This window comes from Sceloporus undulatus, chromosome 1, assembly GCF_019175285.1.
Source record: "Sceloporus undulatus isolate JIND9_A2432 ecotype Alabama chromosome 1, SceUnd_v1.1, whole genome shotgun sequence".
NCBI classification, from domain to species: domain Eukaryota; kingdom Metazoa; phylum Chordata; class Lepidosauria; order Squamata; family Phrynosomatidae; genus Sceloporus; species Sceloporus undulatus.
The window spans coordinates 101,914,256-101,928,251 of record NC_056522.1 but is presented as its reverse complement, the minus strand read 5'-3'; the positions used below and the strand labels follow the sequence as shown (position 1 = coordinate 101,928,251).

At 38.5% G+C, this 13,996-nt stretch overlaps 1 protein-coding gene across 1 annotated transcript in view; it reads right to left on the bottom strand.

Moving 5' to 3' along the window:
* Window positions 1–1,534: 1,534 nt before the first annotated feature.
* The window catches only part of TRDN (triadin), a 62,259-nt gene continuing 49,797 nt past the window's right edge, over window positions 1,535–13,996 (bottom strand). The window contains exons 7-8 of the mRNA XM_042456999.1: window positions 2,134–2,193; window positions 1,535–1,545 (exon numbers count right to left, since the gene is read on the bottom strand). Of these exons, the coding sequence (XP_042312933.1) occupies window positions 1,535–1,545; window positions 2,134–2,193 (71 nt within the window). The remainder of the gene's footprint in view (window positions 1,546–2,133; window positions 2,194–13,996) is intronic.

The window sequence follows — 13,996 nt, the reverse complement described above, 5'->3', positions numbered from 1 at the left end:
TTACTAATAGTAAAGGTAATGTTAGCAGTGGGCCTAAATACCCTAAAAGCACCAGATTCCATGTGATCTTAGAAGCTAAGCAGAGTCAACCCTGGACAGTACTTGGATGGGAGACCAATGAATACAGGTTCTGTAGGCTATATTTCATAGGAGGGAACTGGCAAAATCACCTCTGAACATTCCTTAACTTTGAAAACCCTACAAAATTCATAGAGTCACCATAAGTTGACAGGTGACTTGACAAAAAACATCCACACACAATGTTAGCAACAACCAAGACAGTAACATTATCAAGAGCCAGTATTTTAGTGAGAAGATTATGAATACCATCTGTTTGAGCAGCTGAAATTATTAGGATTATTTATGGGTGATAATGGCAACTTCCATGTACAATCTTTCCCAAGTAAGATGAGCTATAGATTATGTTTAAACAGTGCCTGATGATGAAGCCTACTCATTATACAATCTTCTCTACTAGAGTTCTGTGAAAAGAAATTGGCATTTTCCCCATGTGTATCTAGATAGCTACATATCTTGATAGTTGCTTCTGACTGCTAGATTATCTTTTGACAGATGGGTAAAGTTGTACTATCCAATTTCAGACATTTGTGTATGTGTGCAAAGGTTTCTGCACAGCTCTACACATTCCTACTTATATACAGAACAGAACCAAACTAAAATAATTAGAAATAATCACCTTTGGATGGTGGCTTCTTTTCAATTTTCTCTTGCTTCTCAGATTTTTCTATCTTGATTTCTGGAAGGAAGCAAATAATAAACAAAACAAAAACAAAAAACAAACCCTAAAACAATTTGTTATTGGAGAGAATCAATGTTATCAAAGGGAAAACACTGAAAGAAAGTTTGCTGTGATCCTATCAGCAATGACTTGCAAACAGAATACAGTATCTGAAAGTATGAATGCAAACAGTTTTGTTCATATGTAAGTCATTGCCTTCAATGTGTGATTCTGCAGTTTTGGTAGATACTGTTTGCTGTTATAATTCATTAATCATTTGAATATGTGGTGCTGGGAAATATTTTTAATGAAAATGGATGACCATAGCAATGTTAGCTGGACAGTTAGATAGCTAAGTATCAGGAAGCAATCTATTTGGATCACAAAATTTTATAAACAATGACATAATTAAAATGTAAGCTAAAATACAAAACTATGGCGAGATACAGACCGCCCAAAAAGGGCAGTCTGCCGCCACCACTATTTCTGCCGGCGGAAAGCCTCAGCCTCCAAACGGCGAGGCTTCCTGGTGACAGAAAAAGAAGCCACAAAAAGCGGCTTCTTTTTGCAGCATGCAAGTGACGCCGCAGTGCGTCATTGGTGCACTTGCGACATTACCTGGGCGCCATGGTGTGTGGATGCTAGGCGTCCATTATGTCAAAATGGCAGCACCTATGTGAACAGGGTGCCACCATTTTGTATGTACTCTGTACATACTAGGGTTGCAGGCATCTAAAAGAGATGCCCCAGGCAACCTTAGTACTTGGGTGCCCATTTGTTCAGGGCCTAAGTCTTTCAAGTAAATGCTGTAGAAAATATTTATAAAATTTTGAGCTGATTTACACTTTAAAATGCAAAAGATTCAACTATTTCAATAAAATCAGAAAGTTGTAGAAAGTAAAACAAACAGATTTATCCATTCAATTACTTATATGTTCACTTGTCGTCCAATAATTGATTCAATGACCCTATTCTAACTGAAGGTATCAGTGGAATTCAGGCCTATATGTTTTCATGCATTCTCACATGATTTTTTTGTAATTAATTTGTAATGCATAATTTAACATTGGGGAGGGATGTGGTGGCTCAGCGGTTAAGACACTGACTCTATGATTGCAAGATTGGCAGCCTGGCAGGTCGAGATCCAAGCGCTGCATGATGAGATGTCATTGGTTCCAGGTTCTGCCAACCCAGGAGTTCGAAAGCATGTAAAATTACAAGTAGATAATTAGGTACCACTTTGGTGGGAAGGTAACAGTGTTCCATGCAATCATGCTGGGCACATGACAATGTTGGCTCCCTCAGCTTAGTAACAGAGATGAGCATCACCCCTTACAATTGGACATGACTGGACAATTTTGTCAAAGGAAAATCTTTATCTAATTTAAAATTACCTTTGGGTGGTGGCTTCTTTTCAATTTTCTCTTCTTTTTCTATCTTGTCTATCTGGATCTCTGGGGAAAAAAGAAAATAGCAAACAATGATTAAAAGACAAAGAGCGAAAAGGTATGCTACAAACACACCAGTATTTACTACACCTTGATACTAGAATATCTGAAATTGGGATTGGAAAAGAATATGGCCCATAGGTCATTGATTTGACAGTCTTTTTGTTTTCAGAATTCAATATTCATTGCACTTTTTAAAAAAATCTTCAGATTTTTCATCTAAGAAGAAACTTCCAAATTCACATCAGAGGTCAATTTGAGTGAAACCCAGTTGAACCATCCTGAGTAATTTCACAGTTTTGGCAGATACTGTCTAGGTTTCCCTCAAAATTCCTTAAATGTTCAGACTGAAACTGAGTCTTTCATTTCAGAAGAATTGTGCTTAAAATGAAATTTTTAGTGGCATTTTTATTCTACATTGTGTGTGCAGTTAATTTGGGTCCAGCCAAGGACTCATCTGCCTTCTATCAGTGGGAGACATTTGGTCTGCTGGTTGAGTGGGAAAGGGAGCAAGCTGTGCTGATTTACCCCTTTTCCACTCCACTTAAAGCCTCTGAAAGTCTGCTCTAGAGCACTGATGGACCTCTGGAACAGTGTAGGAAGTGGTCTTGGTGGGCTGTTGAAAGGAAAAAAAACAAACTCCCTTTTTAATAGCACAAGCAAAGTTTCCAGTGGAGTTCTGGTCCAGGTCAACCACATCAGCAGAAAAAAAGTCTGAATACAATTCTGTAGTTAATGATACCTTGGGCAATTCCTTGTATCATGCAGTAATTACATTTCATTTTTATTCTATTTCCTCATCTTATTGGAAGTACCCACATTTTTTCAAGCACAGTTATAGTAGCAGAAATGCAACAAAGCAGATTAAGACCAATAACCAGCCTATAGACCTGAAACACACAGGCAAAATAGAGTGGCTTCCAGCTGCTTTGGGGATTTGGCGTGCAGATAACACATGCCCCCAGTTTGGCTGGAAGCCATTCCTGGGCCACCAGAAAAAGGTGCGGAAAAAGCGGTCAGAGTGGGCCATCCAGTTCCCATGGTCCTACACCTCTGGCCACTTCACGCCACTTGCAAAGCAGCTAAACTTGCAAGGCAGCTAAACTCCTGCTAGTCCGTCATTATTATACAGTTTAAATTCTCTCACATATAATCATAGAGTTAGAAGAGACTACATGGGTCATCTGGTCCAACACAAACATGAATGCATAGGTAAAGCACTCCTGAGAGATGGTCACCTAAACTCTATTTTAAAGATTTCCAAAGGAGTAGCCACCATTCATGCAATCTATTCCATTGTGTAGTACTACATAATATTTAGGTAGAATCTCTTTCCTTCTAATTTGAATCCATTGGTTCATATTTATGTTTCAGGACCAGAAGAAAACAAGCTTGCTCCATCTTCTACTTCCCATCCCTACAAACATTTAAAGATAATTATTGTCCAAGTTAAACATATCGAGCTTCCTGAACTACTCTTCATAGGGCATAGCAAGTTTATTCCAATGATTTAACAAAGAAACAACCACAGAACTGCTGAACTGGTCATCAAATACTCAAAGATATATTACATACACATATTTCATTGTTCCAAAAAACAAATTCAAAAGCAAAAAATTCCTTTCAAATGCTGATGGCATTTAACAAGACTTATTATAGAGATAGTCTTAGAAGCTTATTAAAGTTCCTAAATTAGTAAAAAAAAAGACCACATCCCCCGATGAAGCCTATCACAAGTCCATCTATATTCATCTTGTCAAAACAAACTGATCCAGTACAACTAAAATCAATGGAAAGTCTGTACATTTTACAATCTGACTTGAATTTGCATTAATTTCAACTCAGTCCAACAGCACACTATTAATATTAATACAGCAGAACTAAAAGACCAGGTGCATTACTAATTAGAAAACCCTCTCTTCCTGCAAAATATCCAGTTCTCAATGTTTTTTTTTTCCTTCTCTTTTTCACACATCCCAGCGTGACTAACAATTCAGTGGTGGCTATGAAAAACATATCAACCTCATTGAGATCAGGATTTTACAGTGAATTGCTTTTTGTTCTTCATCTTTAGGGGCAGCTGTAGCCACATTTTATTTTCCAGTTGATTTCATATCCATGACAATACAGACAGTAATAGACTTCAGTCCTACTGAGTTCTAGGAGGAAAGGTAAACAGACACTTTTGGGGACGTAATAATTTTGTTCCAGTTCCAAAATCTTCAAGATCACTGGGGTATAAAATCAGAGATTTAAGTCCCCCATTCCATTAAGGTATAGATGCTATTTGAGTTTTATGATTCAAACAATATGTTGCAAAGAACTTGTATCATTTAAAAGGCAGTGAAAAGATTCACATTCCTTGACATTTCAGATTTGTTTGTTTGTCATTCTTTTCTTTCTTTTTTTTTTTAAAAATAGCATTGCCTTAGCAATTTATGACAAATAGATTTAATTTTCAGATAATCATATAAGATCTTTTTGCTGAGTTGCCAAAGAAGTTGTATTTTCATAGAAGACTTACATGGCCAGTTGAAAGGATGCAATTTATCTTCATCAGAGAGGCATATTGTTAATAAATCCAAAATATTATGAATTCATCTTTAGGAAACTGACAGAATCCAGCAGTCACACAGATAATCTCTGTCACCAAGGCAACCATCCTGATTCTTCATGTGATGACAGCAGAATTTATTAAATTATTGCAAGAGAGTATGTGTTTTTTAAAAATGTATTTCATTAGCTACCAAAGAAACAGGGCAAAAACTCCATAGCTTTCTAGATTTGTGTTTATACAACAGTTTAAAATTTTATTCCCTTTACTCCAGAGATCACCTTTTCTCAAAATTATCAGTGTACTTTTTAATGGTGATTGAACAATTCTTTTATATCACTGAAGATTTTTTTTAAAAAGTCCAACTGGTAGTTCAAATTTCATAAGATATGTTCCTCTATAATTTGCTAGGTCATCAGAGACTTTTGTTGATTTGGAATCCCCAAATTACAAGGCAATGAATTTGCAAATTATCAAAATGTTGTTGACACTAAAATCTACTATAGATTTTGACTGATGCCTTTCTTTGAATTATTGTCAAGACTTAAAACACAATAGCAAGGAAAGCCTAAGAGTGAATGATGCAATATTAAGTTGTATATACGGTCATCACAATGTAAGTACAAGTTAGGTACTGTAAATTCCCTTTGGCTTCAATAGAATTTGAAGTAAAATTAAAGTTATGAATACAGTTATCAAATAGAGTTGAATTAAAAACATTTTGAGTCCCACCTGTCCTCACTGGACTACATAACATAACCTTTTCCTGTGTTCCCTAACTCTTGCTCACTCTGGAGGATCTACCAACCATTGGGACATTTAGTGAAGTTTTATGAAGCCACAGGGGTAGGGCAATCTGTTCCACTACAGAGTCTATTCCATTGTTAGACATCCACAATTGGATATAATTAATTGGTATAAATTTGCCAGTAAATTTAATGGAACTGAGAAAGTAAATTATGTGTGGATTCCTATTTTTCTGTACAAAAATAGGAAAGAGAAGAGTATGAATTCAAAGAGCTAAACGTGATTTTGTGTTGATCAGTACCTGCATTGTTGCCAGAAAAGTAATTTAATATTAAAGCTCATATTTGAACAGAGGGAAGTGGAAATCCTAACATATGTAGGAATAAAGATAATATTAAGCGTGGATAAAAGGGTGTATTTCTGAGCAATCTGTTGAGCCTAGACACTAGGTGACATCCTGAATGTCTAAAAATAAAATTGCACTCAAAATGGAAGAACTAATAACCCTAAGACTAAAGTCAGAGTGAAAAGGGAACTATAACTAAAGCAGAGATGAATAAAAACTCAGGGGCTGTACAGATTGGCAGAAAGGGGTGGTGAGACGCCGGCCCTTTCTGCCCCAGATAGAGACTGCGCCAACCAAACAGTGCAGCCTCCGGGAGACCTAAAAAGAACCCTCTTCTGACAAGTTCTTTTTGGGTTGTATGCGGGGTGCCATTGGCACGCTCACATGCAATTATGATGTTGGTGTGGCATTGTTTGTGTGCTACGCCACATGGATGACATCATCACACACGCTGCATGGACAGGGGCATGGCAAGATGCTGCATGGGTGCCGATAGTAGGGCTGGGCACTTGTGGACTCCCAGCCCTACCTAACCCTAATTTCAGCTCCAGGTTGGTGCAAGGCACCCATGTGTACCAGGCCCTAGTCATCAAGAAACTGGGATGGTTCTGTATAAGGAGGCAGACAGCTATAAGAAATGTGTTAGTCTTGTGACTTAGGACTTTATCACATACCAGCTAGATAAGCAGAATTTTAATAGATTTAAAGTCTTTGGCTGGTACATACCACGTAACATCATGCTGTTGCCATGCATCCAATTCTTTACTGTAGTACACCATTTCACTGATGAGCAAACTCCATCAATGGGCTCTCAGTCTCACTGTTATTCCATTACTGCCTTCATGCACTATACCCCTTCTGCTGCAGCTCTGCTTCTCAGGCAGTCACATCCTGTGAGTGGGTCTCATTCTGCTCCTCTCCCCCTCGCATGATCACAGAAGCCAATACTTTCCTGAGGGTGGCTTCTCTGTGCACATTCACACAACAGCCAGCTTCCAAAGGTGGTTGGCAGCTGTGGTTGTTAATTCCTAGCCTTCCACCTGGAAGGCAATGTTTGACAATGCAGAAAACAAATCACACAACCACTGACCACCAAAACAGTTTTGTAGGAAAATGTATGATGAGATATAATGCCAAACCAGTATGTTTTCTTTCTTAAACAAGTGTGATTATGATGGGACAGCAGGCTTGTGTGATAAAGTCCTTAGATGGGAGTCCATTAATGGAACAAGAGTACAAAACACTTTCATTTAGAAACACAAATCTTAGGACTGACTGAAGAGAGTCATGAAGATTAGGGACATAGAGTGGAAAATTACTGGATCTTTGACCACAGAATCTTTTTAAATCCTATTGTCAGTCCCAAATAGAGTAGAGACCTTGAAGATTTTCATAACTGGCTCAAATGTTGCTCATGCCCTCTTCCTGAGCCTTTTTTTTATTAATATATCTTTATTTTACAAAGCTTGCGTTTTTACAAGATAAATTTTTACAACAAGACATTTATACAACAGGATATATAAAAACATATCAACCTATATCAACAAGCTATAAATCTGTTATATTTTAGGCTTACAACTGAAGACTTTCGACAAGAAACTATATATTTTTAACTTATAATTACAAATAAAAAATCTTGACTTAGTTTTTTCATAAATTTTTTAAAAACATTTGTCGATTTTAACATTGTTTGTCACTCCTGACCATTCTTCGTCCCATTTATCCATATCTTTTTTATTTAAGATTGCTGTTAATCTGTCAAGTTCTTTCATATCAAATATTTTATATTTCCAATCCTCTATAGATGGTACACATGTGGATTTCAAATTTTTTGCTACTAACATTCTAGCTGCTGTTATTAAATACAATCCTACTCTCCAATATTTTCTTTCTCCTTCTACACCTAATGTTGAGGTTAAGGACGTTCCAGACACGTTTGAACAACATTTGAGCCAGGTATGAAAATCTTCATTAAATCAAGTGTATTTAGCTATCTGTTGAATTGCTATTCAACAACTGGTGAAATGGGTTTGCTCTAGTTGCTGATTGACATATAGGATTTAAGATGTGGTTTTCTACAGAAAGTGAAAGTCAGTGAAGACAATTACTGAGCAATCTAGATAATATTTGGATCACCTTCATTAAATCCACCTTTTCCAGTAGGACCAGATCACACATTGGGCTTTTTAAATTTGTTTTTGGATACATCTTCACTGACCCTCACTTTCTGTTTAGTCAATTTAGTCATTTTACTCATAGAAGTAGTTGTAAGCAATCCACAGGAAAAGAGATTCCACCTAAACATTAGGAGGAATTTCCTGACAGTAAGAGCTGTTTGACAGTGGGATACATTCCCTTGGAGAGTGGTGGAGTCTCCTTCTTTGGAGGTCTTTAAAAAAAAGCTGGATGGCTAGTTGTCAGGGGTGTTTTGATTGAGAGTTCCTGCATGGCAGGGAGGTTAGACTGACTAGCCCTTGTGGTTTCTTCCATCTCTATGATTCTGTGATTCCAAAGATTCTGCCTCTAGTGGCCTTGAATTGTCTCACAGGGAACAGATTTCCTATGAATGCAAACTTATCGTTCCCCAGGAGCGATTTAGGGATGCTAAGAGGGAGCCACGTTTTCATGGCGATTCAGGAAGCGTGCCTGGCTTTCAGACACAGGTGCTTCCTTCCCCTTTTAGGGATGTTTGGAGGACGTTTTAGCAGCGACGCAGCCAGGTATGAAAATTTTCAAAGACAACCCAGAATATTCCCCAACAGTGAATCTTTAGAATCATAGAATCATAGAGATGGAAGGTATGAAAATCTTCTTTGATTGTGTATTGCTGGGAGCAAAAAAAAAAAAAACAGATGCCGCCAGTATAAGAAACACGCATTGCTAGCAGTACTCATATCTTTTAAAGGACCTACACTTGTTGGACTACTCTTTCCATATGAGCAGTGCATCTTTAAACTGTTCACCAAACTATCCTAAAATGTTTTTGCATTTTGAGTTCACCAAATCCTAAATTCAGAGTAGTTCCAAGTGTGGTTGTTATCATGCTACTGCTCTGCTGTAAGAACAGAAATGTATAGGAGCTTAAGATGACACTGTCCAGGGTCTAAATAAAGGCATCAGATTCCATCTGATCTTGAAAGCTAAGCAGGGTCAGCCCTGATTAGTACATTGGTGGAAGAGTGCCAATGAATACCAGGTGCTGTAGGCTATATTTCAGAAGAAGGAACTGGCAAAACCACCTCTGATATCCCTTGTCTAAGAAAACCCTCTGAAAGTCATTGGGCCACCATAAGACACCAGGTGACTTGAAGGCACATAAACACATCCACACACAAGATGACACAGTCTTTCAGTCATCATCTTCCCTTTGTTTTTCCCTTTCTTTCCTTTTCCTTTTCCTTTCTTTCTTTCTTTCTTTCTTTCTTTCTTTTTTTCTCAAAGCAGTAAAGCCATTAAATAACAGATGGATAGAATAGCTATACAGTGCCTTCTGTTTCTACTGTGAGAAATTCATTCAGTTGGAAGCGTTCACAGGCCAAGGAAAAGGAGTGCTGAGGGTCTTTTTGAAATTATTTGTGGGGATTAAAATATGTCAATTACAATTCAAATTCTCATTGTTAAACTTTAAATTACAGTTAGACACTATATCTGATTTAAATGCTGACATCTTTATGCCTTAACATTTGCTGCAAACAAAATTGCATCCAGGAAAGAGAAGAAGAAACAGAATGAGAAAAAACATGAAGCCCATGTATTTAGCAAGCAGTGATTGGAATCATTTTTAGCTAACTATTGTCCTACTCCTCTCTTACAAAAGTATTGGGATCAGTGAGTGTGTGATGACATCTTTGTAGCCTAATTAGCAAGAATCTTTGGTAGTTTTAACTACAGATTAACAAGAGTTCATCTCTTTGCTCACTTGCTGCTTTGAAGTCTTGTCGTTTCTCAATTCAGACACAAACTACCCTATATTCACATCTACCAAGCATTCAGACTAAATACAGACCCTGCCCCCTTCCAAGACCAAAATCAGCTACCTTTTTGGCATTCTGCTGCCTTTCAACACCTCCCATTTGTTGCCATCAGTGGTTTCTTTCTGCAGTCTTATGATCTGGATTATTCAATATTAGTAGGTAGCCTAAATAAATAGAAAACATCACAGACTTGGGACAATTACTAAGGAAAGTCAAAGATGAGAGTGTAAAGGAAGACTTACTGTTGTACATTAAGAAACCAAAAGTAATTACCATGGAAGAAACAAATAAATTCAACCTATACAATAAGGAAATTGAAACAGTAAACGAGTTCTTGTACCTAGGATCAAACATTGATTAGATTGGAGACTGCAGTCAAGAAAACAGAAGACTAGGAATGGAAGGGGTAGCTATTAACAAACTAGACAAGATCATAAAGTGTAATGATATGCAAATGAATACTAAAATTATAATCGTCCAAGCCATCATATTCCTTATCACCATGTATGGATGCAAAAGCTGGACTGTGAAGAAAGCAGATAAGAAGATTATTAACTCATTTGAGATGTGGTAATGTACAAGAATGTTGAGCATATTGGACAATCAAAAGGACAAAAAAATGGGTCCTTGAACAGATCAAGCCTGAAATCTCCTTGGAAACCAAGATGTTCAAAGGCATGGCTCATTAGAAAAGACAATAATGCTAGGAAAGGTAGAGGGAAGACTGCATGCCAGATGGCTGGACTTTCAGGGAGGCCACAGGTCTGAATCTACTGTATATGACCTAAGTGGAGAAGTGGAGGATAGGGGGGCTTGGAGATATCTCATCAACATGGCTACCATGAGTCGGGATCAACTCAAGGGCAGTAAACAACAAGCACAAATAAATGACTAGTGTATGAACACACACTGCAATGACAAGCCAACCAAATGGCTCATGTATGAACTCACATTGCAATGACAAGTCATGTATTAGAGTCATTAGCAATCAGCCAGTGCACTGTGTAGATTTAAGACATAAAGGCAAAGAAGGAAGCAGTGGCATGAATTCTGACTGAGGACATGACATTTTAATTTCACTTCTTTGGCAGGCTGAAGTAAAGAAAAAGAGATGTGTAAAGATAAACTGATGTGTGGAAGAGTGGGAAGTACCTTCAAGAAACAAACTGAGAAACAGGAAGAACAAGAGAAATGTATGTGCAAACACACCTGTGTGCATGTGGTCTGATCTTCTTTGGGGAAATGTCAGTGCACTGTTTGCTAACCACTGCATTTACAGCTATACCAAACATGCATATTGACCTGGCATGTAATCAGTAGATTCACAGAAGATTTAATAAGTACATTTTATACCACTAGCAGAAGATCAGCTTAAATCACAAATGATTATCCAGGATCCCTAAGGATATACATTTCAATAAAGTAAATCAACAAAGAAGCAGAAAAGTAGATAAAATGAATGGAAGTAGCCTTGCTTTTCAGCTGATCTAGAATCTTCTCTACACGGTGCAATTCTCTGTTTGCCTCAGTATAATTGACTGACTGCATTCATTTTCTTGCTATTTGGCTTTGAACAAGACCCAACATAATGAAACTACATACAGGTGACTGGAAATTGTTCTCAGTGGATTCCTGATTATGGCTCTGTCTTATGATGCTAATTTCATGTCATTTATTTTGTGTTCCATACTAAACAAAAACACTACATCTAGGAGTCTTAACTGTTGTAAAATGTTTTTGCAGCAGTTCAGAAATCAGTTATATTTCCCCCACCCCTGCAACCCAGAATGACTTATTTAGATGCACTAAGAACTGGGGGGAGGGGGGGGGAGTTCCAGTAGTTCTGTGTTTACCAAGACAGGAATGGAAATAGGTTGATTTTATAATGCATTCAAATACAAGTCTATTTTGTTTGCAGGAAGAGAGCAATACAGACTTAGCATGGATTAAGGTTTTACTACTGAGAATGTTAAGTAATTTTCCCACTGGGGTGTAGCTCTATTGAAGCCCTCAGTGATGAAAATATTAGCCTTGGCTAAGCAAACACATCCTTTCTTCCCCATATCTGCAGGTGTTTTGATTTGGAAGATATTATTTTTATTATTTCTTTGTTGGGCAATAAAGTAAAAATGGGAGCACTGCATGAGAGTACTTTAAATATCATTTCCCATTATATGTTGTTGGCAAACAGCAAACATTATAGCTCCTTGCAGTATATGTTGAGGGAAAACCTTGATCATTTTTCCAGACAATGGAAGGTTCTTTCAAAAAAGGGGGGGCAGTCTCTTGCCGTGTGGCTCCCTTGGCATCCAGAAAAACATGCACAGAGGCTCCACTGGGTACGGCAGCTGGGTATTGCTGAAAACTGAAGATAGGGATGAATTGCAATTTGTTCTGATCCAGCCAGGTATTTACATTCTTATCCCAAGACCCACATGTTTATCACACTATCTGCACATATGCTGCTCTGCCTCAAGATATCCCCACTGAACACTTTGAGTTTCACAGCCCCTACAAGAGGTGTTCTGGAATGTGTTTTTCTGGCATATCCATATACACGAACAGTAGACCAGCCCTGTTAGATATGAAAGCACCATAACCATCTATTGAATGGGTCCCATATGGTTTCAACCCAACAGCAAACACTGGCCTGCAACATCTTTGCATATATAGCATCTTATCTAGAAAGATCATCTTGAATCTTTCCCCAGCTTCAGAATATCCAGATGACTGGTGGTTCCTTCCTTCCTTCCTCCCTTCTCCAGCCCCACCATACAAATTATCCTATATCATTTCCCCCTTTACCTAGTTGCAGAAAGGAATTGGAATGGTAGCAGCAGCATTCAGCAAATGATACAGAGGCAGAAATGTATTTCCCCCTTCTTTTTATTTCCGATGCATTCCAAATCTGAAAGGCTGCTGTGCTTTGGCTTTAGATGTATATTCTCTCATGAAAATATGTGTTCTGCACCTCCTGAGACTACCACAAGGATAGAAAGCATTGCCTTGAAAATCCAAACATCAGTGAGATTTGCAATGCTTTTCAGAGGGACAATGTGCACAAAACCACATGTACATTTCAAATATGTCTATATTTAGCAATTGTACACAAACTTCCTTTCAGTCATAATCAAAAATGGTTATTTTATGTAGATAACAAAGTAAAGTCTAGCTCAGGGGTAGGCAACCTTTTTGAGCCGGGGGCCGGGTTGCTGTCCCTCAGACAACTGGGGGGCCGAAGCCAAAAAATAAATAATTAAATAATTTTTTTTAAAAATTAAATAAATAAATAAACTGGGACAAATGTTGGACAACATTTTCAAATGGTGGACACTTTTTTTAAAAAAGTGGAGGACACGCAAAAAAATTTGCTGATTTTTTAAAAAATGTTAATATAAATGCAAGTTTCTGAGGCATCTATAGACAATTGCCCCCCTTGCCCCTGCGCGCGAGAGGCCAAAGGTCCCGGCGGCAATCGGCGACAGGACTGGGCGGGGGGCCGGTCCCAAGGCCTCGCCGGGCCGCATCCGGCCCACGGGCCGCAGGTTGCCTACCCCGGTCTAGCTCATGTGGCATAAAGGAGTACTTCAGGTAGCTATAACCCATTCCATTTTTGATGTTATCAGTAACTCCACTTTGAGTAATGCCCTGAAACAGATCATCTTCTGGTGTGGTTGTTGTCAGAATGTTCTTTATAGACAGACCCAATTAGTAATCTAGCCACATGATTTTGTACACAATACATATTTCCAGATAGTCTTCATGGGAGCTGTACAGACCGGCGAAAGCGCCAGGCTGCATACATGCTAGGGTTACCTCGGGATGCTGCTTATATATGCCCCGCAACCCTAGTACATAATCTGTACGTGAAAATGGCAGCGCCCAGTACATATGGGTGCTGTCATTTTGACGTGGCAGACGCTTAGCGTTCACACATCCTGGCGCCATTGTGACACCACAAGTGGGCCATTGGCGCATTGCAGCATCACAATGGTGCCGCATAAAGAACGTTATTTTTAAGGGTGGTCTCTTTTTGCTCCGCAGGGAAGCCCCGCGGTCTGGAGGCTGCGGCTTCCCTGTGGAGCAAACTAGGGCGGCAGGAGACCACCTGCTTTGGGCGGTCTGTATCCCGTCATAGATATCTCAAAAGGTATACATATCCCCAAGAGCAAAGATAGATAGATAGAT